This window comes from Chinchilla lanigera, unplaced genomic scaffold (genome assembly GCF_000276665.1).
Source record: "Chinchilla lanigera isolate Chin_1 unplaced genomic scaffold, ChiLan1.0 scaffold00158, whole genome shotgun sequence".
Classification (NCBI taxonomy): domain Eukaryota; kingdom Metazoa; phylum Chordata; class Mammalia; order Rodentia; family Chinchillidae; genus Chinchilla; species Chinchilla lanigera.
Genome location: NW_004955559.1, coordinates 1,714,777 through 1,740,446, shown reverse-complemented (window position 1 = coordinate 1,740,446; position 25,670 = coordinate 1,714,777). Strand labels below are relative to the sequence as shown.

General features: G+C 53.6%; 2 protein-coding genes across 3 annotated transcripts in view; both read left to right on the top strand.

The window, feature by feature from the left end:
* Positions 1–670: 670 nt before the first annotated feature.
* Nucb1 (nucleobindin 1) lies at positions 671–16,461 on the top strand. Of its 2 annotated transcripts, none has more exons than XM_005412925.2 (13): positions 671–776; positions 1,103–1,240; positions 3,762–3,869; positions 5,226–5,358; positions 6,308–6,411; positions 7,576–7,761; positions 8,178–8,268; positions 13,778–13,836; positions 14,368–14,460; positions 14,535–14,627; positions 14,974–15,144; positions 15,505–15,607; positions 15,744–16,461. In XM_005412925.2, the coding sequence occupies exons 2-13, from the start codon at positions 1,109–1,111 to the stop codon at positions 15,854–15,856; spliced, it is 1,386 nt and encodes a 461-aa protein (XP_005412982.1). In that variant the 5' UTR covers positions 671–776; positions 1,103–1,108; the 3' UTR covers positions 15,857–16,461. The 2 variants fall into 2 exon arrangements, with proteins under 2 accessions (XP_005412982.1, XP_013364490.1); XM_013509036.1 differs by having other exon boundaries at positions 5,226–5,367.
* Positions 16,462–21,226: 4,765 nt separating this feature from the next.
* Dhdh (dihydrodiol dehydrogenase (dimeric)) overlaps positions 21,227–25,670 on the top strand; it is a 12,271-nt gene continuing 7,827 nt past the window's right edge. Inside the window, exons 1-3 of the mRNA XM_005412923.2 lie at positions 21,227–21,391; positions 21,860–21,971; positions 22,866–23,029. Coding sequence (XP_005412980.1) covers positions 21,302–21,391; positions 21,860–21,971; positions 22,866–23,029 — 366 coding nt within the window. The 5' untranslated portion in view covers positions 21,227–21,301. The remainder of the gene's footprint in view (positions 21,392–21,859; positions 21,972–22,865; positions 23,030–25,670) is intronic.

The following is a 25,670-nucleotide window of genomic DNA, read 5'->3' as shown; positions in this document are numbered from 1 at the left end:
GAGGCAGGAGGATTGATGTGAGTTCGAGACCATCCTGGCTACAAAGTGAGCTCAAGGCCAGCCTGAACTGCACAGCAAGACCCTGTCTGAAAAAGACCAGTACTGGGGCTGGGGTTGTAGCTCAGTGGCATAAGCGCCTGCCTGGCAAGCACAAGGTCGTGAGTTCGATCACCAGTCCCACAAAAAAAACAAAACAAAACAAAACAATACTCCCAAAAATAATAATAATAATCCAGTTCAAGCAATTTAACAATTTATTGAGTGAATGTATTTTTTAAAAAATTACGTAGGGAGGTGGATATAAGGATGTAACTCACTGCGAGGGATCTGGGTTCAATTCCACAATACCAACAAAAAAAGGGAAGAAGAAAGAGCATAAGGTGGGCTGTGCAACTGACACAAACCAAACTCTTAACTTGCAGACACTTGTGGAGAAAACTACACCTCCCGTGAGGCAAAGGGCCAAGGCGCCCGCGGAAGTTGCCCCTATTCCCAGCCCGCAGGGAGCTGTAGTTCCCTCCAAAGGGTCCTGCCCTCCGCCTAGGAGGCCGGAAGCGTTGCGTCAGGCGCCGGCTTTTCCAGAGAGGGAGGCGGGGCTTTCGAGAATAAGCGAGCAAGTTCGTCGAGGGGCGGGGCTGTTGGACGCAGACGAAAGGACCAATCAGGCTTCTGGGCCGGGCTCTCTTCAGGGAAAGTGGGCGTGGCCTAGGAGGAAATCGGCAGAGACGCGCTCGAGGTCCTTGCTGCGAGAACGCCCTCTGCGCGGTAAAGGCGAGGTGAGGGGACCTGGGTCTCTGAATACTGGATCCGGGAGGAGGGTGGCCGGAGGACGGGGACCCCCGGAGCTGGAGGAGGAGTGGCTGGGTGTCAGTACTTGTAGGGCCTGGGGAAGGAGGAGCTGCGGCCTGAGGAGGGCGCTGGAGCCCGGGCGGTGGGGACTGGGCACCCGGGCTCGAGCGTCGCTGGAAGGGGAGGTGAGAGGCCTGGAGTCCCGGCTCGCGGGTCGCGAAACGCACTGCGTCTGGATTCCTGGGAGGGGCGCTGCCCTGGTCCCGGATCGCGAGCTCGGGACCATCCACAGCCTGCCTCGCCTCCCCCACAGCGCGCCATGCCGCCCTCCGCGCCCCGCCGAGCCCTTGTCCTCCTGCTGCCGCCCCTGCTGTGGCTGCCGGTCGTGCTGCCCGTGCCCATCGAGCGGGCCGCCGCCAACCAGGAGCCGAGCCCCGCCACCGAGAGCCCGGTGAGTGGCCCCGCCTGCGCCCTGGGATGCAGACCCCGCTTGCCCGGAGCCCCAGGGACACTCCAGGATCTCCCGCTTGTAGCTGTGGCTAGCCCTTTCCTTGCCGTTGTTTGTAACACGGGCCGGGGGCGATTTGGTGAAAAACGGGGTCCTCGGCCCTTAGGTTGGAAAGCCAAGTCATAATAAAGTAAAAAACTTGCATCGCTCTCACCTAAACCTTTCTGTTCAAGATCTTCCCTACCTAAGAAGGAATTGGGGAGAGAGGTCAAAACAAGGAAAACATGCCTGGAATGGTGGCACATGCTTGTAATCCCAGCATTCGGGAGGCTGAGGCAGGAGGATTGCCCTGTGAGTTTGAGACCAGCTTGGGGAACATAGTGGACTTTTTTTTTTTTTTTTTTTTTTGTCTTTTTTGAGACAGGGTTTCACTATTCAGTTCAGGCTGGCCTTGAGCTCACTTTGTAGTCCAGGCTGGCTTCAAACTGGCAACAATCCCCCTGCCTCAGCCTTCTAAGTGTTGGGATTACAGGTGTGCACACCCATCCATGCCCAGCGCATAGTGAGGCTTTGTCTCACAAAATAAAAATTTTTTTAAATTATGAAAGAACACATTATAAAAAAAAGATATGGGAATGGCTTATTATTATTGTTTGTTCTGAGACAGGGTCTTGTTGTGTAGTTGAAGCTGTCCTTGAACTTAAATTGATCCTTCTGCTTCAGCCTCCCAACTGCTGGATTACAGGCGTGGGCTACCACACCTATTGTGAATTGTTTATTAATTCCAGCGGGTGTTTATCAAACCCTATGAAACCTTTGGTTTTCAGAATTGTAACTTTAAAGATCCAACCACTTTAGCGGGTCACAGTGGCGCATGCCTGTAATCCCAGCAGTTGGGAGGCTGAGGCAGGAGGATCATTGTGAGTTCGAGGCCAGCCTGAACTACATAGTGACACCCTCTCTCAAAACTACCAAAAAAAAAAAAAAAAAAAAAGAGCAAGCACCTGGGTTTGTGTCCTGATTGCTCCTGTAGCTCCCCCTAGGAATGGGCCTGTGGCTGCCTCCTGGAACAGAGCATTCATTCTGCCTGTGTGTCAGGTTCTTGCCTGGCATGTTAGGCCCATGCTGTGAAATCTTCGCAGATGGAGGGGCCCTTCGAGTCCTCCTCCCCTTAGTTCTCCTGGGCACCTTCCACAAGCCAGGTATAATGCCAGTCACTGGATAGGAAAGCCCCACATCTTGGACACCCTGGCTCACTGGGGACTGGAAGACAGGACAGGACTTCCTGAGCATGGACACCCGGGTGACGGTCAGGAAGTATGAGCTGAGTGCTAAAGTGGCAAACATAATAGGCCGAGAACAGAAAAGAAGCCGGGCATGGTGATGCACACCTGTGATCCCAGTACTCTGGGGGCTGAGGCAGGAGGATCTATAATTCAACCCCAGCCTGGACATTTTAGCAACTTAGTGAGACCTGGTCTCAAAAAAAGAAAAGGAAAGGAAAAAAGCTGTGGATGTAGCTCAGTGGTAGAGCACTTCTAGCATGCATAAAGCCCTGGGTTCCATCCCCAGCACCACTCTGTAAGTAAATATCCAGGAGACTATGTGCAGGTGGTTTGCAAATACTGTTCCCTTTAGTAAGGGGCTCGGGACTGTGGAGTTTGGTGTGTGAGGCCCTCGAACCAACCCACCAGGCCGTGACTGTGGTGCCTGCCTTACAGACAGGAAGCGTGAAGCATGCAAAAGGCAAGAGGCCAGGGCTCTCAGTCTTGTCCCTTGCTGTCACCCGTAGAGCAGCAGTGCCTGGCCCGTGGTAGTGCTCTGGCAGTGCTCATTGCAGAGTAAGTAAGGGAACAAGTCAGTGAATGTGTGTTTCACTGTTTCCCAAGTGGCACTTCCGGCCCCCCTTCTGTGGGCGGTGGTGGGCTAAATGTGTACTGAAGAGATTTTCTTTGTTTTGAGATAGCGTCTCACTGTGTAGCCCAGGTTGGCCTTGAACTCAGGAATCCTCCTGCCTCAGCCTCCTGAGTACTGAGATCACAGGCCTGCACCTCTGCGCCCGGCTCTTACCCACATAATTTTCCTTTCGTCTGCACTACAGGCCTGGGAGGTCCTGAACACTGCAGCTGGTGGGTCAGGGATTTGCCTGAGATCACACAGCAGACAGGGCTGGAACTGGGTTCTGCTTGCCCCCAGAGCCCTTGTCCCGTGAAGCTGGCCTCCTGCTGTGTGTAGGGTCCCTGAGTCCCCAGCTGCTACTTTCTTTTTGTCTTTTTTAGACAGAGTCTCACTATGCAGTTTAGGCTTACGCTAAACTCACTTTGTAGCCCAAGTTGGTCTTTTGTACTCACAGTGATCCTCCTGCCTCAGCCTCCTGAGTTCTGGGATACGGATGTGCACCACCATGCCTGGCTGCCCAGCTGCTACTTTTGAGCAGCACTTTGTTTCTGCCTGTGGGAAGGACCTGGAGGAGGGTGGGGGAGGGACTGCTATATGCTATATGCTATATGTCCTTGTCATTTAGGACACCGGCCTGTACTACCACCGGTACCTCCAGGAGGTCATCAATGTGCTGGAGACAGATGGGCACTTCCGGGAGAAGCTGCAGGCCGCCAATGCTGAGGACATCAAGGTGCGACTGGGCGTGGAGTACAGTGCTCACGGGGCAGGGTTGGGGCCTGAGGAGCTGCATGGCTGCAACAGCACCTGAGCTCCGGGATTTGGGGGTGAGACCCGGGGATAAGCAGGCAGCTCCTGGGGTCACAGAGCTGGGAAGGGATCTGGGACCTAGAAGCTGTGGTTGAGCTGCTCAGGTGCCTTCCAGTCCCGGCACTATTGCTACCAGTGTGGGATCTCAGTTTGTTGTGCCTTAGTTTCTCCATCTGTAAAAGAAGGGTAGTAGTGAAACCTGCGTCATGGGGTGCAGGGTCAGATTATCTGAGGGAGCAGGGGGTGGTGGTGCACACCTGGAATCCCAGTACTCAGGAGGCTGAGGCAGGAGGATCACTGCTAGTGCAAGGCCAGCCTGAACCACATAGCGAGACTTTTTCTCAAAAAATGGACTAGAGGGACTGGAGATATAGCTCAGTGGTACAAGCGCCTGCCTGGCAAGTGCAAGGTCCTAAGTTTGATCCCCAGTACCACAAAAAAAACCAAAACCAAAACCAAAAAAACCTCAAAAAATGGACTAGGATTTGAACACAGGCCCGAGTACCCCTATGTTGGGGAGACGTGACTCCAGGGTGGCCATGAGGCTGGCCCCTGGCCTCTCATGCTCGTGGCCTGAAGAACTGGGGCAGGAGGCCTCTCTTGCACCTCAGTGTGTTCATCTGAGTTGAGATTACAGGGTGGCCCTGGCAGGTGCGTGCCTGCAGCTGTGAGTACAGCTCTCTGCGATCACCCTGTCATGTGCTCCCTGTGTGCTGGAGGGACGGACAGGCGTCATGGGCGTGGCTGCCGGAGCCCCTTGGGACCATGCAGACGGGCGTGTGAAGAGGGCATCCAGAAGGGGCTCACGGAGCATGGCTGGCTCCCGGCTCGGGGCCATGGGACGGAGGTGGTAGGTGGAGGCGGCCCGTGGAGACCTTGTGTGCGGAGGGAACCTTCCGCTGCCCTGTGCTGTTTGCTGGTGGCTCCTGTTTTTCTTTTCAGACAGTGTCTCTTCATGTAGCCCAAGCTGGTCTTGAACTCTTGGCAATCCTCCTGCTTCAGCCTCCTGGGATTACAGGCTGTTTACACTGAGGGACAGCGAGGGTCTGGTTAGAGTTGGAAATAGGGCAGGAGCCCCAACAGGAGGAATAGCAGATGCCAGGACCCTGGGGTGGGGAACAGGCGTAGGATCTGAAGTGTGCCAGGCTAGGCTCGGGGCAGCAGGGCCTTGGATGTGGGGCTGGGCCGTGCCCTCTTCCTGCAGGCCTGGGGAGGAAGGCGAGGGGCAAGAGGGGATGGAGCACAGGATGGGGCTGACCAGCGTTTCCTGTCCCGGCAGAGCGGAAAGCTGAGCAGAGAGCTGGACTTCGTCAGCCACCACGTCCGTACCAAGCTGGATGAGCTCAAGCGACAGGAGGTGTCACGGCTGCGGATGCTGCTCAAAGCAAAGATGGACGCCAAGCAGGAGCCCAGTGAGCAGGGTGGGGCCGGGGCCGGGACGGGGGCTGGGACAGGGGTTCACTGGAGCCTCCTTCCTGGTGTGCTCTCTCGCTGGCACCATTACATTACTCAGGTTGCTTTCCATTTCTATAGTTTATTTTTACCTCACATGTTGTGGTTGTTTAGCCAGGAACGCTACCGGGCCCCTGCCCTTCCAGTGCTCTGGGAGGCTGAGACAGGAGGATCCCAAATTCAATCCAATCTGGGCAATAGAGTGATTCAGTGAGATTCTGTCTCAAAATATAAAGAGCAGGGGATGTAGCTCTGGGAAGGCCCTGGATTTAATCCCCAGCACCAGGGGGGAAAAATCATGATCATTTATTTATTTTTTTAGTAATGCTGGGGAAAAAAAAAAAAAAAAAAGTAGTGCTGGGGGTGGATCCCCCACCCCTATGTACCCACTCCACATGCTAGGCAAGCGCCCTGTGGCTGAGCTTCATGCCCAGCTGTGCTTGTTATTTCTATACCCTGTCCCCTTAGAGTGAGTCTATAATTTTTTCACATTCATATCAAAGACTACACACACATCTGTACATAATATATGCACACACACACATTTCTTCAGTTTGTTTTGCAGTACCCATGGCCTTGTGCATGCTAGGCCAATGCTGTACCACTGAGCTACACCTGCAGTCCTTTTTTAGTTTGAGACAGGGTCTTAAATTGTCCAGGCTGGCCTGGCAGTTGGAATCCTCATGCTTCAGCCTCCCAAGTACTGAGATTATTGGTGTGCACCACCACTGCACCTAGGGACCTATTCTGGTTTTAAGCATCAGACTCAGTGACAGGTTCCCCTCCTCCAGGATGCCCTCCCTGATTGCCCCACACCTGCTCTGCCCTCCTGGGTCCTTCTGTTGCCCTCTGTGACCATCTTTAGAGCCCACCTGGCCTGAGCATTGTTCTGTTTGACTCCTTACCCAGATGTGCAGGTGGATCACCTGAATCTCCTGAAGCAGTTTGAACACCTGGACCCTCAGAACCAGCACACATTCGAGGCCCGAGACCTGGAGCTGCTGATCCAGACGGTAAGCGAATGGAGGCTGTGGCAGGGGAAGCCTGGCAAAGGAGGAGAAGGGGAGGAGGGGGCAAGAACTGCTCTCAGACCAGGGCAGAGCCTGGCAGAGGTGGATCATTTCTAGGCAGGTTTCCCTCCTTTCTCTGCTTCCTTTTTCTCTTCCCTTCTTCTTCCCCTTCTTCCTTTTTCCTTCTTCTTTTTTCACAAGGCAAGTGCTTTACCTTTGCCCTACATCCCAGCTCTGAAAGTATCCCCAGTGCTGTGATCTAAAAGCATGCCCTAAAGCTGGGTGTGGGACATACACCTGTAATCACAGTACTCAGGAGGCTGAAGCAGGAGGATTTCCATGAGTCTGAGGTCACCCTGGGCTACATAGTGAGACCCTCCTCCAGTACCCCCCATTTTTTCACAGGAAAGCAGGATATACAGGCAGAGCACCCTGTAGATCCTTCCGACCTGGGTCTGCTCCCTCCCTGACTTGGACCTTCCGTAGGACTTGGGTGGGAACTGTCACCTCTGTGTCCTTGCCATGGGCTGAATGATGCCCCCCCCATCTATATGTCCCCATCCCAGAATCTGTGACTGTGCTTCATGGCAAAAGGGACTGGCAGGTGCAGTTCATCCCAGCCCGCTGGGAGACTGAGGCAGTGGAGCCACGAGTTCAAGCCCGGCCTGGGTAACTTAGCAGCACAGAGAACCTGCTAGGCTTCTTTGGCTCTGATCCTACCTCTTGGCCTGTTGGCCCTGCCTGGCCCAGGCTCTGCTTTTCCTTTTCTTCTTTTCCCTTTTTTTTTGAGACAGGGTCTCTACATAGTTCAGACTGGCTTCAAACTCACTGTGTAGTGCAGGCTGGCCTCGAACTCAGAGCAATCCTCCTGCGACAGCAGGTGCTGAGGTTATAGGCGTGCACCACCATGCCACGCCTCCAAGATCTTGAGATTGGAGGACTTGAAAGAGCTGGCCAAAGTCTCTCTTGTGCAGTTGTCATAATCGCTTTTGAGGAGAGAGGACAGCGTGTCACGGGGCAGGAGCAACCATGGAGAACACAAAGTGAGACCAGGCTACGGGCCTTGTCGCAGGAGCAACTCATCCTGCCTCTGGCCAGCTTCCCTGCCGAGGGCCTCCCTTTTCAGGGCTGGAATTCAGAAATTCTACAAATCTTCGCTCTCTGCAGGCTACCCGGGACCTCGCGCAGTACGATGCGGCCCATCACGAGGAGTTTAAACGCTATGAGATGCTCAAGGAACATGAGAGACGCCAGTACCTGGAGTCCCTGGGAGAGGAACAGCGGAAAGAGGCAGAACGGAAGCTGGAAGAGCAGCAGCGCCGGCACCGGGAGCACCCCAAAGTCAATGTGCCTGTAAGGACCCCCGTGTGCCCTCACACCCTGGAAGCCATAGGACTGAAGTAGTTAGAACTACAACTCCCAGGAGCCTCTGGAGCAAAAACTTACTATACCAAACTCCCCTGGGGGCTGTTGGGAATTGTAGTTTTCTTTTTTTGGGGGGGGGGTCTTTAAGACAGGGTCTTGCTATGCAGTTCAGGCTGGTCTTGAGCTCACTTTGTAGCCCAGCCTGGTCTCAAACTCGCAACGGTCCTCCTGCCTCAGCCTCCCGAGTGCAGGGATTACAGGCGTGCACCACCACGCACAGCTGGGAATTGTACTTTTCTTAATTGAGGAATGTGACCTTCCTTGGATAAGGATAGGGTTTTTCTTGCTCTAACCCAGGGCACCCAGGCTCCTTGCTCATAAGCACCTGGCTTTTCCCCCTACAGGGCAGCCAAGCGCAGCTGAAGGAGGTGTGGGAAGAACTGGATGGATTGGACCCCAACAGGTTTAACCCCAAGACCTTCTTCATCCTGCATGGTAAGGGGGAGGGGGCAGGTGTCGCAGACCCAGGCCAAACCTGAGGCTCTGACTATTCCAAGCCCTGTGCCGAAGTTGCTGGGTCTTCGTGGCATGCCAGGCCTCTTTTCTGAGATACGTCCGCCCTCTGGGCTCTTAAGTGCTGGCCAGTATCTACAAGCGGAGCGGCCCTGTTAAGAAAGCTGTGCTGTGCCCTGTGACTGGGCCTCCAGGGTCCTGGAGAGCCGTGTCTCGGTGGTGGAGCGGCGTCACCTTCCCCTTCGGTCAGCCCCCCGGCCTGGGAGAGCAGGGCCTCCGCAGAGCCCAGCGGGTCTGGGCCTTGTCCATGTTTACTAAGTGCTGCCGAGGACCAGGCTGCATCAGACCTGGAGACAAAATCGTGAGGAATTCAGCGTTCCTCCCCTCTAAGCCCCTCTAAGATCGGACCGTATTGGAAGCCTCACAAGGCTGGGGTGAGAGGTACTAGCATTTTGCAAAAGCCAATTAAAATGGTAACATGCATCCCGATTTTAAGCTTGGTAAAATACAGAAGAGAAAAAGGTCAGCCAAGAATTGATGAAATACGTCCTCTTAAAAAAAAAGTCCTCTAATAGTCTCAGGAGATGAAAAGAAGTCAGCCTGGCCAGGCCTGTAATCCCAGCACTCCTAGAGGCTGAGGCAGGAGGACCACAATTTTGAGACTTCCCTGGGCAATTTAGTGACACCCAGACTTAATAAAAAAGGGCTAAGGTGTAGCACAGTGTTAGAGCGCCCCTGGGGTTCAATCCTTGGTACTGCAAGAAAAGGGAAAGGGGTAAGAGGTATGAAGTAGCTACTGTGGGTAGCATGATCAGGCTAGGTGTTTTTTGTTGTTTGTTTTTCTTTTCTTTTCTTTTTTTTGTCTTTTTGAGACAGAGTCTCGCTATGCCGTTCAGGCTGGCCTTGAACTCACTTTGTAGCCCAGGCTGGTCTCGAACTCACAACGATCCTCCTGTCTTACCTTCGCAAGTGCTGGGATTACAGGCGTGCACCACCACACCCAGCTAGTTTATTTAGGGTTTTTTGAAAGAGGATCTCACTCTGTAACCCAGAAGTGCTGGGATTTCAGGAATGCTCTATCACACCTGGCAGATTGAACCATTTTATGAAAAAAAAAAAAAAAAAAAAGTAATGCCTATAACCCCAGCACTTGGAAGGCTGAGGCAGAAGGATTGCTGTTTTTATTTGTTTGTTTGTTTTTGGCTTTTTTTTGGTGTTTGAGACAGGGTCCCAATGTGCAGTTCATGCTGGTCTTGAGCTCACTTTGTAGCCCAGGCTGGTTTAGGAACTTGTAATGATCCTCCTGCCTCAGCCTCCCGAGTGCTGGGATTACAGGTGTGCACTACCGTGCCTGGCCGATGTTAATTATTTTATTTTTATTTATTTATTTATTTTCATTTTGTTTTTCTTCTGGTACCAGGAATCGAACTCACGACCTTGCGCTTGTCAGGCAGGTGCTCTGCCGCTGAGCTAAATCCCCAGCCCCTGATGTTAATTATTTTAAAATGTGCAGGCCGGGCATGGTGGCATATGCCTGTAATCCCAGCACTCAGGAGGCTGAGGCAGGAGGATCTTTGCAAGTTTGAGACCAGCCTGGGCTACCAAGTGAGCTCAAGGCCAGCCTGAACTGCAGAGTGGGACCCTGTCTCAAAAAGACAAAAAAAAAAGTGCAATTCAAGCCAGGCGTAGTGGTGCATGCCTGTAATCCCAGTACTAGGGAAGCTGAGGCAGGAGAATTGCCCTGAGTTTGAGGTCAGCCTGAATGTCATGGCTGTAGGGCTGGAGAGGTACTTTTGCAGGTGAGGTCCCCATGGAAAACAAGGCACCTGCTCAGTCACTCCTTGGTGAGAAGAGGGGCTTGTGTCCTACAGCATGCATGATCCAGTACGTTTTGGCCATGTTCCCGTAAGTTGTAAGTCAGCACCCTGTAAGGGTTGCCCAGGCTGGTAACCGGAGTGTCAGCCCTTGAAATACAGCCCAGCTGTATGTGTACACATCGACCTGCGTGTTCCAGTTTCAAACCCGACTTCCGTAGTAGGCTGGACAGCAACTGCTTTCCGTTGAGGGGCTCTACAATGGCTGGACCCACTAGTATACCGGGCGTCGGCCGCCGGCCCCTCTTTCCCGCCGCATGGGGGCTGGGAGTCATGACCTGCAGTCTGTCACCCTGCGTTGTTTCCTGTGCTGTGTATGTCACGGGTCCCAAAACAGCTGCCGATTCAGCTGACAGCGGGCTAGCTGAGAAAAAGGCACACTCTGCAAGTACACGCCCAGCACGTGAGGGTGGGGGCCTGGCCACTCCCCTCCCGGGTGGGACGTCCCCGTAAAGAACCGGCCCTCTACAGGGTATTTACTCTGCACTGCCAGTGCCTGCCGCCCCGTGGTCCCTCACAGGTGTGCAGAGCAGCCTCCACCGCTGCTCTTTGTCAGTCAGAGAACACCGGCTTCTGGCCCCTTCCATAACTGTGACCGAAACCCAGTTGGGTCCTTCCGCTTGCCTTGTTTCTGCCCTAGGCCCCAGCCGCACCCATCCTCATCCGCGTCACCATTAGGGTAAATGGCAGGGGAGGGTCTGCTACCCGGAGGCCTTGTGTCTGTGCGACTGCCTTTTTTGTTTGTTTTATTCCTGAAAGGCAGCTTCTCCTGCATCTGTCCAGCAGTAGGTCGTGCCTTTTTTGGTCGTCAGGTATAAGGGGCGCAGCAGGGTAGCTAGGTGTGGTATAAACATCCGCCAGAAACCTAGCAAGTCCACATACGCCTTTGATCGGCGTAGTGTCGTGGGTCTGCATGTGTAAAGCGCCACGGTAAGGCCAGACCTGTGATAGGGTCCTGGTGGTCAGAAATTAGCATTGACTCAGCGCCTGTGTCCATCAGTGCTAGCACATGGTATGTGGTGGGGTTTTTTTGTCTTTTTGTGACAGGATCTTGCCATGCAGTTCAAGCTGGCCTTGAGCTCACTTGGTAGCCCAGGCTGGTCTCAAACTCTCAGTGATCCTCCTGCCTCAGCCTCCTGAGTGCTAGGATTATAGGTGTGCGCCACTACACCTGGCAGCTGTGTGTTTTTTTGGAACCAATAAAGAGTTGCTTGTACATGTGGCCTCTGGTACCCTGGGGTCCCCACTAACTGGGTGCCTCAGCCTGTGTCCTAGTCCAGGTGAAAGGAGGTCAGGGTCACTTTCTCTTGTTTCACCAGGCCCCTGGGCCCATGCTGCTGCTCAGGGCACAGCTGGTGCCACAGAGTCGGCAACATGTCCAAGGCCTGTCCATCTTTTTGTGGCTAAGCTGACAGCCAGCAGGGCCAAACAAACTTGGCACTGGCTGACCTTCAGCAGCCTCGCTGCCTGTCCTTGGGGAATTGGCCCCACTCGTCCAGGGACGCCTGCCCCGCCGCTGTTTTTCCTTTGCTTTTACGGCCTGTGCTGGCGAGTGTGTACAGATCTCGCCTTACCTCGGCGCCTTTACTCTTACGTCTCCCAGCCGGGCTAAGGTGTCCGCAGCACCATGGATTTGGGGACCTATGAAGGGGGCTCGAAGGGCTGCCACTGTCCCGACCGTGCCGGCCAGCCTGCTCGCCAAGGGCGCGTCCTCCATGCCTCATCAGCGACACGTGTGCATCACGCGGGCCTCATTTGCCACAGCCCGTTCCCCTCAGCTCAGACACTGAGCTGAAGTAGGTTGTCTATGTCTGGTTTTTTTGTTTTGTTTGTTTGTTTGGTACTGGGAATCAAACTCAGGACCTTGTGCTTGCCAGGCAGGCGCTGTGCTGCTGAGCTACATCCCCGGCCCGTCAGGGGACTGCTCGTGACTTCCTCCGGCAGGTCAGCTGGGTCGCCCACACCAGGCAGGCCACTGCTGTTAACCAGTATGCTCACCTCCCTGCAGGGCTGTTTTCTGTACTTCCTGCAGAAGCCAGTGCCCCGAGGGGCTGCTGCTTACACTGCGTGCTTGAGACCTCGCCTGTGGGCTTACCTCGGTGTCCTCGGCCCCGTTGTCCCACCGCCGCAGCAGCCGCGCGCGGGCACTGTCTCACTCCCTTTTGTTTTCATCTTTTGTCAGCTCTCGCAGCTCCAAGCCTGTGTAGGTCCTGTACTCTGTGTGCGAGTCGAGGCGGGGCGGCCTCCCTGCCCCCGCCTTGGGCTAGGGGTTCCTCTACCTCCACCTTCTGGCAAATAGTGGCCCTTGCATGCAAAAGCAGGGGACCCTCCTGGGGCTCCTCCCAGAGATGGGGACTGAGGCTTCGGGAGGTGCTGCACAGGAGGCTGTGCTGGGTGTGCCCTGCGGGTGCGGGGCAGCCAGCTGCTGCTCCAGGTCCTTTCTGTCGGCTTCAGCTGACCTGCCTGCCCTTGGATGAGGGCTTCTGCTTCTTACCCCACGTGGGGAGAAAGGGTAAAGAAAAGCCAAGCCGCCTGCCCCACCGACTCACGTTGGGAGGGAGGGATCTGTGCCTGTTACTGCTAAGGCTTTCAAAACAGCCCCCGGTTCCGCACAGACCACGTACCGGTCCCAGAGCTCGGGGCCGGCTCTTCCTCACCATCCCTCAGCCGGCGGGGAGGGGACACTCACCTAACCACCCTGCCAGCTGTGACAGTTGTCGTGGCCGGGGGCCTAGATAGGTCCTTTCCAGGTGAGGTCCCCAGGGAAAAAGCATGAGGGTCAGGCGTGAGTTCAAAAAGCAGACAGCAGAAAGCAAGCAGCTGTGTCTGTACTGTTTCTTTCTTTCGGTACTGGGACTCGAACTCAGCCTCCTGCCTGCCGGGCAGGCTCTGTGCCACTGAGCTGCATCCCCGGCCCTGTCTTGTTTATTTCTTAAGAATATATGCTGTTATCACTTACTTACATTCTTCTCTGCTGGGCCTCACCAGCGCTTGTGTGGTTTGCTACCACTGAGCCATGGTTACGTAAACGTGTGCCGGCCTGCGTCTGTGCTAGACAGCGCGTTCGCGTCATTATGTGACCCCAGACCCAAGCTTTGAGGCCACAGCGCCCCCCACACGAGCTGGTGTCTGGCAGAGGAGACTGGAGGGGCAACCAGAGAGCACAGGACGTGCTGGCAGCCCAGGGCAGAATGTCAAGTAAAATGCAGGCTGGAAGTTAACCTTTGCGTTTGCAGGAGCAGGCTTCCCGGCCGCCTCAGCAGGAGGGAGGTCGGCGCACCTGTGGGCAGAGGGGCGTGCGGCTGTCACGCTGCCTGAGACTCCACAGCTGTCTGTGTCGGCTGCCCTGGCAGCCTGAGTTGTAATGGCCTGGTTCTCGGGGAGGATATCGGACCCCAGGTGCTAGAGATAAGAGTCCTGTGTGAGAGCGAGCCAGACCTTGTCTGCTCCGTTGTTGGGACTTTGGTCACGAGGGAGTGGCTGTCCTAGCGACACACCAGTCCTCGCCTGTCCTCTGGTAAAGGACCCTCCCGCAGCCAAGCACCCTTTACCAGTTGTCCCTTGGGGCCCAGGTGCACTCTGTCCCCAGTCCCCTGATACGCCCTCTCCTCTTTCAGATATCAACAGCGATGGGGTCCTGGATGAGCAGGAGCTGGAGGCCCTCTTCACCAAGGAGGTGAGGGAGTGGTTACGCTGTGGGAGAAAAGTTCGCGGGCTTTGTGAGGACTGATTGGTTAGACAACAAGAAGTTTAGATTTCAGAGCTTGTTGTGTGGCTGCTGTCCTCCCGTTTCCCCAGGAAGACTGCCCAGCCCGAGACAGTTCTAAGTGTTCTCAGCTTCTGCGCTTCCCCTGGGAGTCTCCTTAACACTGGGTGCCCTTGATGAGAGCCACTCTGGCCCTCTTGGTGATTGAACTAAGTCTCATCTCCAAGTAATGTTTCTTTCTCTATGCCACCATGGTCGCATAGTGCAACCGGCAGGGACACCCGGAGCAGCACATGTCCCCTCAGGGAACTTCCCAGTCCTCAGAGGGCCCCCAAGAGGGTGCTGAGGAAAAACTACAATTCCCAGCAGGCCCCTGCGGCAGGAGAGGATGTGGGGAGTGGTAGTGCACCTCAGGTCCTGCTGGGAGTTGAAGTCACTTGGCATGGGGTGGGGGTTGCCCCGGACCACTCAGTGCCTCCCGCTCCCCTCTGGGCTCTGCAGCTGGAGAAGGTGTATGACCCAAAGAACGAGGAGGACGACATGCGGGAGATGGAGGAGGAGCGGCTGCGCATGCGGGAGCACGTGATGAAGAATGTGAGAGGGAGGAGCAGGCGGCCGGGTGGGGGCGCTGGCCCCAGCTCTGTCCTTACTCGGATCTGGTTCCCCAGGTGGACACCAACCAGGACCGCCTCGTGACCCTGGAGGAGTTCCTAGCGTCCACCCAGAGGAAGGAGTTCGGGGACACCGGGGAGGGATGGGAGGTGAGGATACGGGTCGCTCGGGGGCCTCGTAGCTGTTCTCCAGTAATAACCGCTCCGTGTCTCTGTCACCCCGTGGACCGCTGTCCCACCCTCCCAGGCGTCCGTACCCGTCCTGTACCCGTCTGTCTTTCTGTGCCTGTCTCCAGTTTCTGTACTGCGCTCAGGTTCTGTCCCTCATCTAAGGTCTCTGTCCCTGACCCCGGACCTCTGTTCCGCCTCTGTCCCTCTTTACCCTACGCCCGGTGTCCCGCCAGGCCCGAGCCGCCACTGGGCCCCTTGGCAGCCCCTCGTCACCATGGTGACCGAGGCGCGCATTGTCCCTGCTGACCCCTGTCCCGCCCCGCAGACTGTGGAAATGCACCCCGCGTACACGGAGGAGGAGCTGAGGCGCTTCGAGGAGGAGCTGGCCGCCCGCGAGGCCGAGCTGAAGGCCCAGGCCCAGCGCCTCAGCCGGGAGACCGAGGCCCTCGGGCGGTCACAGGACCAGCTGGTGGCCCAGAGGCGGGAGCTGCAGCAGGTGATGGCGGGAAGTGGGCCCTCCTCTGTCTGTGGAAACCCCAGAGGCTGCTCCGTGCTCAAATGGTCAAGCTACCTTGCGTGAGGTTGGCTGTGTTCCCAGCCGTTACGGCGCTGCAGCTGCCATGTAAGAAGGGGGCAGCTACGGCTCCGCTGTCCGCAGGTGGGACGCAGCCATGATGGCGGAGAACTGGGATTAACTAACATTAAGCCCAGCGTCGGAAAGAAAAACAGGCCCACAAAGAAGGGACCTGATTGAAATCGCTTGACAGGTGGCTGTGGGGTCTCAGCTTAGGGACTGAGGCTGGAGCGTCTAGGAATTGCAATGTCAGAGCCGCTTCTCTGTCACCCACCCCCACAGGCCGTTCTGCAAATGGAGCAGAGGAAGCAGCAGCAGCAGCAGCAGGACCAGAACCCGCCCCCCGCCAACCCCGAGGGCCAGCTCAAGTTCCACCCAGACACAGGTGCTGCGCTGGGCCAGGGGCCTGCTGAGCCGAGGCCTGGACCCTGGGTCTGAGGGAGGAGGCCGGGGCCATGCCTCTTGGGTGCCTGGATGTGGGGAACCTGGTTGTATCCCTCACGGGTTCCTGTCATTTCCAGATGATGTTCCCGTCCCAGCTCCAGCCGGTGACCAGAAGGATGCGCAAGCTTCTGAAAAGAAGGCTCCAGAGCCGCTGCCCTCCTTGCCTCAGCTGGATTCCCAGCACCTCTGACCCGCGGGGCCCTGTGCTCCGAGTCCCTCCTGGATGAAGTGTCACCGTCAGCCTTCTCTGAGCGGCCACACGCGTGGCCTCTGGAGGAGGAGACACAGTGACATCCACACGTTGCTGCTCAGACCCGCGTCTGCCCCTCTCTTCCAGTCTCGGCGTCCACAGCTCTCAGTCGTGGGCCTGTCTCTCCATCCCCTCCGGAGCGCCCGCCCCCTCCCACACGGCCTGCTCTCAGCCGCTTCATCTGGTCTCTCGGCTGCCCTGTGGCCCGCAGCGAGTTGTGCCTGGCGCTCGAGCTCAGCTCCTGATGGTTTGGGGAAGCTGGGGTGGGTCCTCGGGACCTTCTGCTACCTGCTCTGGGCCAGCAGTGCTGCTGTGTCCCCTCCCTGGAGGCTAAGGCCGAGGTCCTTTTTTTTTTAAGGCCAAGGTTCTTGTTGTGACCCGGCAGGGCCATCTGGCTTCTGGCCACCTCATCACCAGCCTCTTCCCCACCCTGGCCACTGCAGAAGGCCCTGGAGTCGGCCCAGGCGGCCCTGCTGACCTCCGCTTGCCCTGCTGTGTGCCCCGCTCTGTGCTGCAGTTCCACCTAAATACACGTCGGGAACAGACCTGTGCCTCCGCGTCCTGTGTGTGCACTGTCCCCTCGATCCTGTCTGCATGTCACCTGTCAGGGCGTTCGCTGTTCCACATTCGGTTCAGTCATCACCTCAGAGAAGCTTATGAGGCCAGCCTGGGCTACAAAGTGAGCCCAAGGCCAGCCTGAACTGCATAGCCAGACCCTGTCTCAAAAAGACAAAAAAAAAAAAAAAAGTATTATCAGCTTTTCATATGTCCTGGGGCTGGGTTGCTGGTTCCTTCTGCAGAGGCCACGGTGTGATAGCAGAGTGCGGGGCGGAACAGGCATTTCAGAAGTTTCTCCCACGGTTTGACCGAGTATTGGTTGAAAGGAGTGCAGCCGAAGCTGTCGCCAAAGGAGGCTTTACGCTTCCAGAAAAATCTCAAAGCAAAGCACTGCAGGCAACTGTGGTAGCTGTGGCGTCAAGATCCAACCAGTTAGTGTGAAAGTTGGAGATAAAGTTCTTCCAGATATGGAGGCACCAAGGTAGTTCTAGATGACAAGGACTATTTCTTATTTAGAGATGGTGACATTCTTGGAAATACGTACAATGAAGGAAATCAGTGTTGAAATGGCCTCACAATGCCCATTCCGCTGAAGTTCTACAGTCTTTTATCATGTAAATCATTTCCACGTCTCTTATAATAAACTGATTATAGCTAAACTAAAAAGTATCAAGGGCGGGGGATACAGCCCAGTGGTACAGGTGCCTGCCTGGCAAGTGCGAGGACCTGAGTTCAATTCCCAGTACCAAAAAAAACTTTTAAAAATGAAAGTATTATTAGAGCCAAGCAAGGTGGCTCAAAAAGACAAAAAAAAAAAGTATTGCCCCAAGCAAGAATTCCCAAGGTACCATGGCTTCAGGGTTGTTAGGGAAACTAGTTTTCCTATCTGTGCTGTGGTTGGTATTGGCATAGTACTCCTTTCGTGGTCTCGGAGTGACTGCCGCTACTCCAGATGTCGCCTTTATCTGAACTAAACATCTGGCAAGGGAATCAGCGCCATCCTATAGAGCATTGTAAGCAGGAAGAAATAAAAAAAAAAAAAGAGGAAATCTATCCCCAAAGCTCCGTCACATGTAGCTCCCCCTTCATAGGCCGTTGGCCACAAGGCAGACGTGAGAGCCATGGGTCCCCCAAGATGGCACCTACCAGTGGGGAGTCTCACTTGGGATGGGGACACTTGGGCCATTTGAGGTCTGGTGAAAAGGAAGAGTTAGATATTGTTCAGATGAAACTCTGGGTTTGGTTTTGGTGCTGGGAATGGAATTCAGGCCCTTAAGTGTACCACTTAACCACACGCAGCCCTAAAATTCTATTTAAAGCTTGTTTTATTTTTTGTCTCTTTTTTTTTTTTGGTCTTTTTGAGACAGGGTCTTGCTATGCAGGTCAGGCTGGCCTTGAGCTCACTTTGTATCCCAGGCTGGTCTCGAACTCACAAGGATCCTCATGCCTCAGCCTCCTGAGTTCTGGGATTACAGATGTGCCCCAGGACGCCCGGCCTGTTTTTTGTCTTTTTTGGGGGAAGGGGGGACCAGTAATCAAACTCACGACCTTGTGCTTGCCAGGCAGGTGCTGTGCCGCTGGGCTATATCCCCGGCCCCTGTTTTTTGTCTTTTGAGACAGGGTCTCGCTATGCAATTCAGGCTGGCCTTGAGCTCACTTTGCAGCCCAGGCTGGTCTCGAACTTGCAATGATCCTCCTGCCTCAGCCTCTCGAGTGCTGGGGTTACAGGCGTGCGCCACCACACCCGGCTTGTTTTGTTTATTTTTATTTTTTGGTACTGGGAATCGAACTCATGACCTCAGACTTGCCAGGCAAGCACTTATGCCGCTGAGCTACATCCCCAGCCTGCTTGTTTTGTTTCTTGGGACAGGGTCTCACTGTGTAGTTTAGGCCGGGCTTGAACTGTGTTGTAGCCCAGGCTGGCCTCAGAGGGCCACCTTGAGCTCACAACTGTGTTGTAGCCCAGGCTGGGGATACAGGTGTGCATAAAATGGGCTATTCGTACTGTTCACTAAACAAGCCTGTGGGAAGCCTCAGCACAGTGAAAATTAACACACCAGGGCCGGGCCCACTGACACAAGCATGTCATCCTAGCACGCAGGTGGCAGAAGCAGGAAGATGACAAGTTTAGGGTAGACCTGAGGTGTTGGGGACCACTACAGAGTGACTCTGAGCAGGCTTTAATATTAACCAATTGACTTTCCGTGATTATTTGTGAGTTGTCTGAAGCTTAGGCACCTTGTCTGCCACCCCAATTAACTACAAGGAGACTGCAGCTGCAGGCATCTCACTCCTGCTGTGAAGGCCTTCCTGGAGATAACATAGTTCTCCTGATTGACATAATTTACTACTTGGGATAACTCTCCCAAGGTCCTTCGAGATTGCCTTGTTTTCTTGAGTATCCTCCTCCTTTGTTTGAAAACCAAATAAATATGGGCGGCCCAGAGCAGTCTTTGGCTAACTCAAAGAATACTGAAGCTGTAAGGGAGTTAGTCCCTCCTGGTGCCCTGAAATCATTACATTGTCTCATTTATTTAAGCCTTCCCAGTCCACTCGCTTGGAAGATTGCAGGTCTGATCATTCTGCAATAACTTAGGGTTATTTAACCCGGTTTTTGATACTGAGGTACATAGTTTATTTTATTTTATTTTATTTTATTTGGTTTTTCTCCGGTACCCGGAACCGAACTCACGACCTTGCGCTTGCCAGGCAGGCGCTTTTGCCGCTGAGCTAAATCCCCAGCCCAATACTGAGGTACATAGTTAAAACTAAAAAGCAGGTGTGATGGCACACACTAAGGCCAACACTCTGGGAGGCTGAGGCAGAATTGCAAGTTTGAGTCCAGCCTGGGGAACTTAGCAAGATCTTGCCTCAAAAACTAAAAGAGCTGGGGAAGTAGTTTAGTGCAGTGTCCCTGAGTTCAATCGCTTTATCACAAAAAAATCAAGGGTACAAGGATGGCAAGTTGAATATTACCACTTGGTACTTTCTTTTTTTTTTTTAGTCTCACTACACAGTTCATGCTGGCCTTGAACTCAATTTGTAGCCCAGGCTGGCCTCAAACTTGCAGTGATCCTCCTGCCTCAGCCTCCTGAGTGCTGGAATTACAGGGGTGCGCCACCACGCCCGGCTTTCATGCTTTTATAACAATTTATATCCAATTCACTGATTTGAGTGGAAAGTTCAAGGTGTCTTAAGAGCAGAAGGAAAACAGCAGGCTTTGTAGTAGCAGCCCTAGAGAACAAACTTCAGCCTTCATGAAAAGGCAGGAAGGAAAAATCAGACTTCAGGTTAAGAAAGGAAGCCACCATCCTCTCTCAAAATAAAAGGGTGAAGCCAGCCAGGTGTGGTGGCACAGATCTATAATCCCAGGCTGAGGAGGAAGATCACAAATTCAAGCCCAGCCTGGGCCATTTATTAATTTAGATGTTTTCTCAAAAAAATAAAAATGGTTGGGGACGTAGCTCAGTGTGAAAGTGCTGAGTTTAACCTCTAGTACTACTGTGTCTAGAGGAGAGTCGAGGGGGGCTGTGTTCCCCTTAATGACCTCCGCCTCAGTTCAGGTCCTCACTCCATGGAAGAATGAAGAAGGGGAGCTCTCAGAAAATGGGAGAGTTGAGCCAGGTGTGGTGGCGCACGCCTGTAATCCTAGCACGTGGGAGGCTGAGGCAGGAGGATCGTTGCAAGTTCGAGACCAGCCTGACCTACAAAGTGAGCTCAAGGCCAGCCTGAACTGCATAGCCAGAGCCTATCTCAAAAAGATAAAAACAACAACAACAAAAAAAAAAAAACCTATTTTGGGGGTCAGGGATATAGCTCAGTGGCACAGTGCCTGCCTGGCAAGCTCAAGGTTGTGAGTTCTATTCCTGATACGCCCCGCCCACAAAAAAAACACCTTATTTTTGTTTCTGTGGATCTTGGTGTTTAACTCAAGGCCTTTTGGCATGCTAGGCAAGTTATCACTGAGCTGGATTCCTGGCCCATGGCCTGTTTTTTTTTATGTCCCTCTAATCCGCCCCTACAGTCCCACCAAAAACAAGAAAAGTGACTCCATTTTTTTTTTTTTTTCTTAAGTGACTCCATTTTGATTCTGAAAACTTTTCCTAGCTCAAGACATCTGGGCTTGAGCTATTACGTGGTATGCTTCTGTGAATATTCAGGTACAAGCCGATGTACAAACGCTTTTCTTTGCTTCCTCTAGGATGAAAACCCAGAAGGGGGCCAGGTGGTGGTCCAGGAGTGCAGCGCCTGCCCAGCAAGCGCGATGCCCTAAATTCCATTCCTGGTCCTGAAAAGAGAGAGAAAAACACGAACACACAGGAGAATCTGGGGTGTTTTGCTTTGGAACTTCCCAGTTCTCTGGGGAAAAATTAGTAGAAGGCCACATAGGAGCTGGTGGCCTGGGCTACAGTAGTGCTTTATGAGTATCAGTAATTATGATTTTTGCTATTATTTCTCTTTGTCCCCCTGGACGACTAAGAGGTGCTATGTCAGCAGTGAACCCCGGGATAAGTTCTTAACCGAGTCCGAAGTACAGATATTAGTTTGGAAGGCGGGTCAATGGGATGGGGGTTGACAGACACTCCGAAAGGCGGAGCCAAACTGCACTCTTCCAATAGGACGCTAGAATTAAGGGACCGCTCCGTTGCTTCCTGACTGGAGGCCAATGGAAAGCGGTATCGGTGCTGGGGGCGGGGCGTCACGGCTACGACGTGGTTTTTTTTTTTTTTTTTTTTTAATACGCCTTGTGATTTAAATTTTGGATTTAGTATTAGCTCTGCGAAGCGAGCAGTGGTTCTCAGAGTATCCGGGCTTGGAGTCTTGAAGATGCCGCTCCGCTGGGGCATCGTGTCTGCCGGCCTTATCTCCAGCGACTTCACGCTTGTGCTGTGCTCGCTGCCCCGCTCCGACCACCAGGTCTGCACCCCTCGGGGAAGAGCCGCGCGGGGCGTAGCGGGCGGGGAGCGAGGGGCCGGGACTCAGCGATTCCCAGGGCTGTCGACGACGGCTGTCTCCCTCCTCCCACGTTCTCTTTTCCACGTCGGTCCTGTAAACCTGGGTCCTGAAGGCTTTCCTAAATCTTATTTGACCTACCGTGAGCAAAAGCTACTATGCAGATAGTAGGGGGCTTGATCACTGTTTTCCCGAGATGTTTCCCGGGACGCAGCGCCCATCCCCGCCCGCCTCCTCCCGGCCCCGAGGACGCCGCTCTCCCTGCCCCGCCGCTCCTCCTGCCCTGCCCCGCCGCTCCTCCTGCCCTGCCCCGCCGCTCCTCCTGCCCTGCCCCGCCGCTCCTCCTGCCCTGCCCCGCCGCTTCTCCTGCCCTGCCCGGCATCCTCACGCCTGCCGTCCGGCCCCAACCCCTGTGATCCCGGCGCCCTCCAGGTGGTGGCGGTAGCGGCCCGCGAGCTGAGCAGGGCGCGGGAGTTTGCGCAGAAACACGGCATCCCCAGAGCCTACGGCTCCTACCAGGAGCTGGCCGAGGATCCGAACGTGGGTGAGTTGCGAGGGTAGCGGGGGCGCTGGCTCCCGGCTGCCCTGTAGGAAACGCGAGGCTCCCCGGGTTGGAGGCGGAACTTCAGGAATGAGTTTGGTCTGTCACGGTGTTGAATCGCACTCCAGAGTCAGCCCTCTGCAGTGGGAACCAAGTTTAAATTTCTAAAGAAGCAAAGGAGCCGGGCGTGGTGGCGCACGCCTGTAATCCTAGCACGCGGGAGGCTGAGGCAGGAGGATCGTTGCGAGTTCGAGACCAGCCTGGGCTACAAAGTGAGCTCAAGGTCAGCCTGAACTGCATAGCGAGACCCTATCTAAAAAAAAAAAAAAAAGCAGGAGAAAAGCTATCCCAACAGAGCGGTGTTAAAATAGGGAGCATACCACTCCGATGCCCAGTGAGTTCCAGGTGTACTTCAGGCTTAGACCGGTCCCCTGGTTTCTAAAAATAACTGTTTCACTTACTGTGACCCAGGTCAATTTGGGTCTTAGCCTTCCTTTCTGAGTAAGGGGTTATGGTCAGTTGGGGATCTGGTAAGCGTGAGGAACAAGTAGTACATTTCTCAAGGGCATGGTACACAGATAAGCATGTGATGACCTTACAATGTTAGTCATCTAGGTTTTGCCCTGGGTATTTATTTATATCCTTCTAATCTGCCCCAACATGGGCAACATAGCATGACCTCAACTTGGAAAAAAAAGGGGTGCAGTGGAGACCCACACTTCATAGACAGGAAGTAGAACACTAACAGAGAATGTGTAGAGGTGACCGCAAGTGTGTAGTTCCTTCCTAATGGGAAACTAGGATGTGAGCACGTGTCCATGGTGGGGCCTGATTGTGGGCGGGTCTCCCACGTCTCGTGCTGCCTGACCGCTGACTTTTGACTACCTCCAACTTTAGAGGTGGCCTACATTGGCACCCAGAACCCTCAGCACAAGGCCACGGTGCTGATGTGTCTGGCAGCCGGCAAGGCTGTTCTGTGTGAGAAGCCCATGGGCGTGAACGCCGCAGAAGTTCGAGAGATGGTCGCGGAGGCACGATCGCGTGGCCTCTTCCTGATGGAGGTGAGAGGGAGGAGGGGCTCCTCTAACGTTCAGCGTGGCCCTGCATGCCATTACTAAACATGGCCGCCAGCGGACGTTTTTGGAGAACCAAGGCATCTGCCCACAATCAAGATGGCCACAGGCATGCTCTGGGAACGCCTATTGAGAGCGGGAATCAAGGGGCTGGGGATTTAGCTCAGCTGCACAGCGCCTGCCTGGCAAGCGCGAGATCCTCAGTTCGATTCCCGGTGCTGGAAAAAAAAAGTGGGACTCAAAGTTCACTGCTAGCCAGTCTAACAGGCAGTGACTCAAGGACAAGTTGTTGAGGCCAGGAGAATGAAACATTTGAAAAGCTAGAAAACCTTGCCGGGGATATAGCACAGTGGCGCAAGTTCCTGCCTGGCAAGCCCAAGGTCTTGAGTTTGATTCCTGGTACAAAAAAAAGAAAAAAGAAAAGAAAAGTTAGCAAACCAAAGAAGATGGGGGAGGAGCTGGGGATTTAGCTCAGGGGCACAGCGCCTGCCTGGCAAGTGCAAGGTCGAGAGTTCGTTCCCCGGTACCGGAAAAACAAACAAAAAACAAGATGGGAGCTGACACCAACTGAGAGCATTGTGCTTAGGGGTTGTAGACACAAGGGTTATCTAGGGAGTTTTATAGAAGTGTATCAGGCAAGCAGGTAGTTCGAAATTCCAGGGTGGTTACAGGTTATGGAATCTGCTGTTTTCTGTAGGTAACTGGATGATCTGGGTTGTGTCAATCTAAAGAAAAGTCCCTGATCCGCAATTACAACACTTAGGATGAAGTGGGGGATCAAGTCCTGCCTGAATTAACTTACCAAGACCCTGTTTTAAATTTTTAAAAACAGGGCTGGGGATTTAGCTCAGCGGCAAAGCGCCTGCCTGGCAAGCACAAGGTCGTGAGTTCGGTTCCTGGTACCGGAGAAAAACAAAAACAAAAAACAAAACAAAACAAAAAAAATTTAAAAAAACAAAGGCCTGGTGGTGCACGCCTGTAATCCTAGCACTTGCGGGGCTGAGGCTGGGGGATCACCACAAGTTCAAGACCAACCTGGACTACATAGTGAGTTCAGGACCAGCCTGAACTACATAGTGAAATCTTGTCTCAAAAAAAAAAAAAATTTTTTTTTAAAGAATGGAAATGGATGTAGCTCTGGTAAAGTGCCCCTGGTTAATCTCCAGCACAAGGAAGGAAGGAAGGGAGGAAGGGAAGGAGGGAGGTAGAAAGAGAGGGAGAGAAGAAGGAAGGGAAAAAGAAATTGAGTAGAAAGACCCATAGCTCATCTTTTTAGTCTTTTCTAAAGAATAACTAATTCTGCAGTATATTTGGTATTTTGGGTTTTTTTTTTTTTTTGATTTTTTGTTTTTTCCCCCGGCACTGGGAATCGAACTCACGACCTTGCACTTGCCAGGTAGATGCTGTGCCGCTGAGCTAAATCCCCAGCCCACTGCAGTATATTTGGATACAAGATAGCTTTTCCATGGAGAATGGGGGAAGATAGCAAAAGGTAACTTTCCCCTGGAAGACCACGAAAGATAAAGAAAAGCAACTTTTCCCCAGAGGACAGAGGAGTCACATTCCCTGGAGAAGTTTCTAACCCACTGTGTAGAGCAGTGTCACAACAACAGAGCTAAAGAGTAATGTATCTTCCGGCTGCGTGCCTCCCAAAATCAGTAATTATTTGTTTGTTTTTTGAGATAGTCTTGCTATGCAGTTAAGGTTGGCCTTGAACTCACTATGGAGCCCAGGCTGGACTTGAGCTTACAGTGATCTTACTGCCTCAGTGCCATGCCCAGTAAAATTGGTGATTTTTTTCTTCAAATTCAACTAAGAGCCAGTGAAGCCAGAAGTCTTATGCAGGGCCGCCCTTGTAACAATCATTTGCCCTCAGCGCACACAGCAGGGCTGGTTTGGTTATGTGGATCTTTCTTCAGCCATTCGGAAAAGGCTTAGTTCTGCTCACTTTCCAGGGATCAAAATTGGAAGGACTGGGGCTGGGGATGTAGCTCAGCGGCACAGCACCTGCCTGGCAAGCGCGAGGTCATGAGTTCGATCCCTGGTACCGGAAGAAAAGCAAACAAACAAAAAGACGATTGGAAGGACTAAGGAACCCCCTTCCAACCCTCAGTATCAAGTAGCCTTTTTTTTTTTTTTAATTTGTTTTTGTCTTTTTGAGACAGGGTCTCGCTGTGCAGTTCAGGCTGGCCTGAACTCACTTTGTAGCCCAGGCTGGCCTCAAATTCGCGATGATCCTCCTACCTCAGCCTCCTGAGTGCTGGGATTACAGGTGTGCGCCACCACGCCTGGCTTCACTCAACCTTTGCTTTGCCCTTGGACTTCCCTAGCCAAAGTGTCCAGAGATTTAAGATGGCGACCAAGTGCCAGTAGTTAAGATGGCCGCCAAATGGCACCTGTTAACTATTTCCATGCTGAGGAGTATTATAGCTCCTAAACACCTTGCTGTAGATTCTCCCAGTAGTAGCAATGGCTACCATGTACTCTCCCAGTGACCTGTGTAGCGGTTGCATCCCCCAGACTCAGTCAAGTTGAATGTGTCCAAGAGGTGGATGGCCCAGATTTTTTTTTCTTTTTTTTGAGACAGGGTCTCACTATGCAGTTCAGACTGGCCTTGAGCTCACTTTTT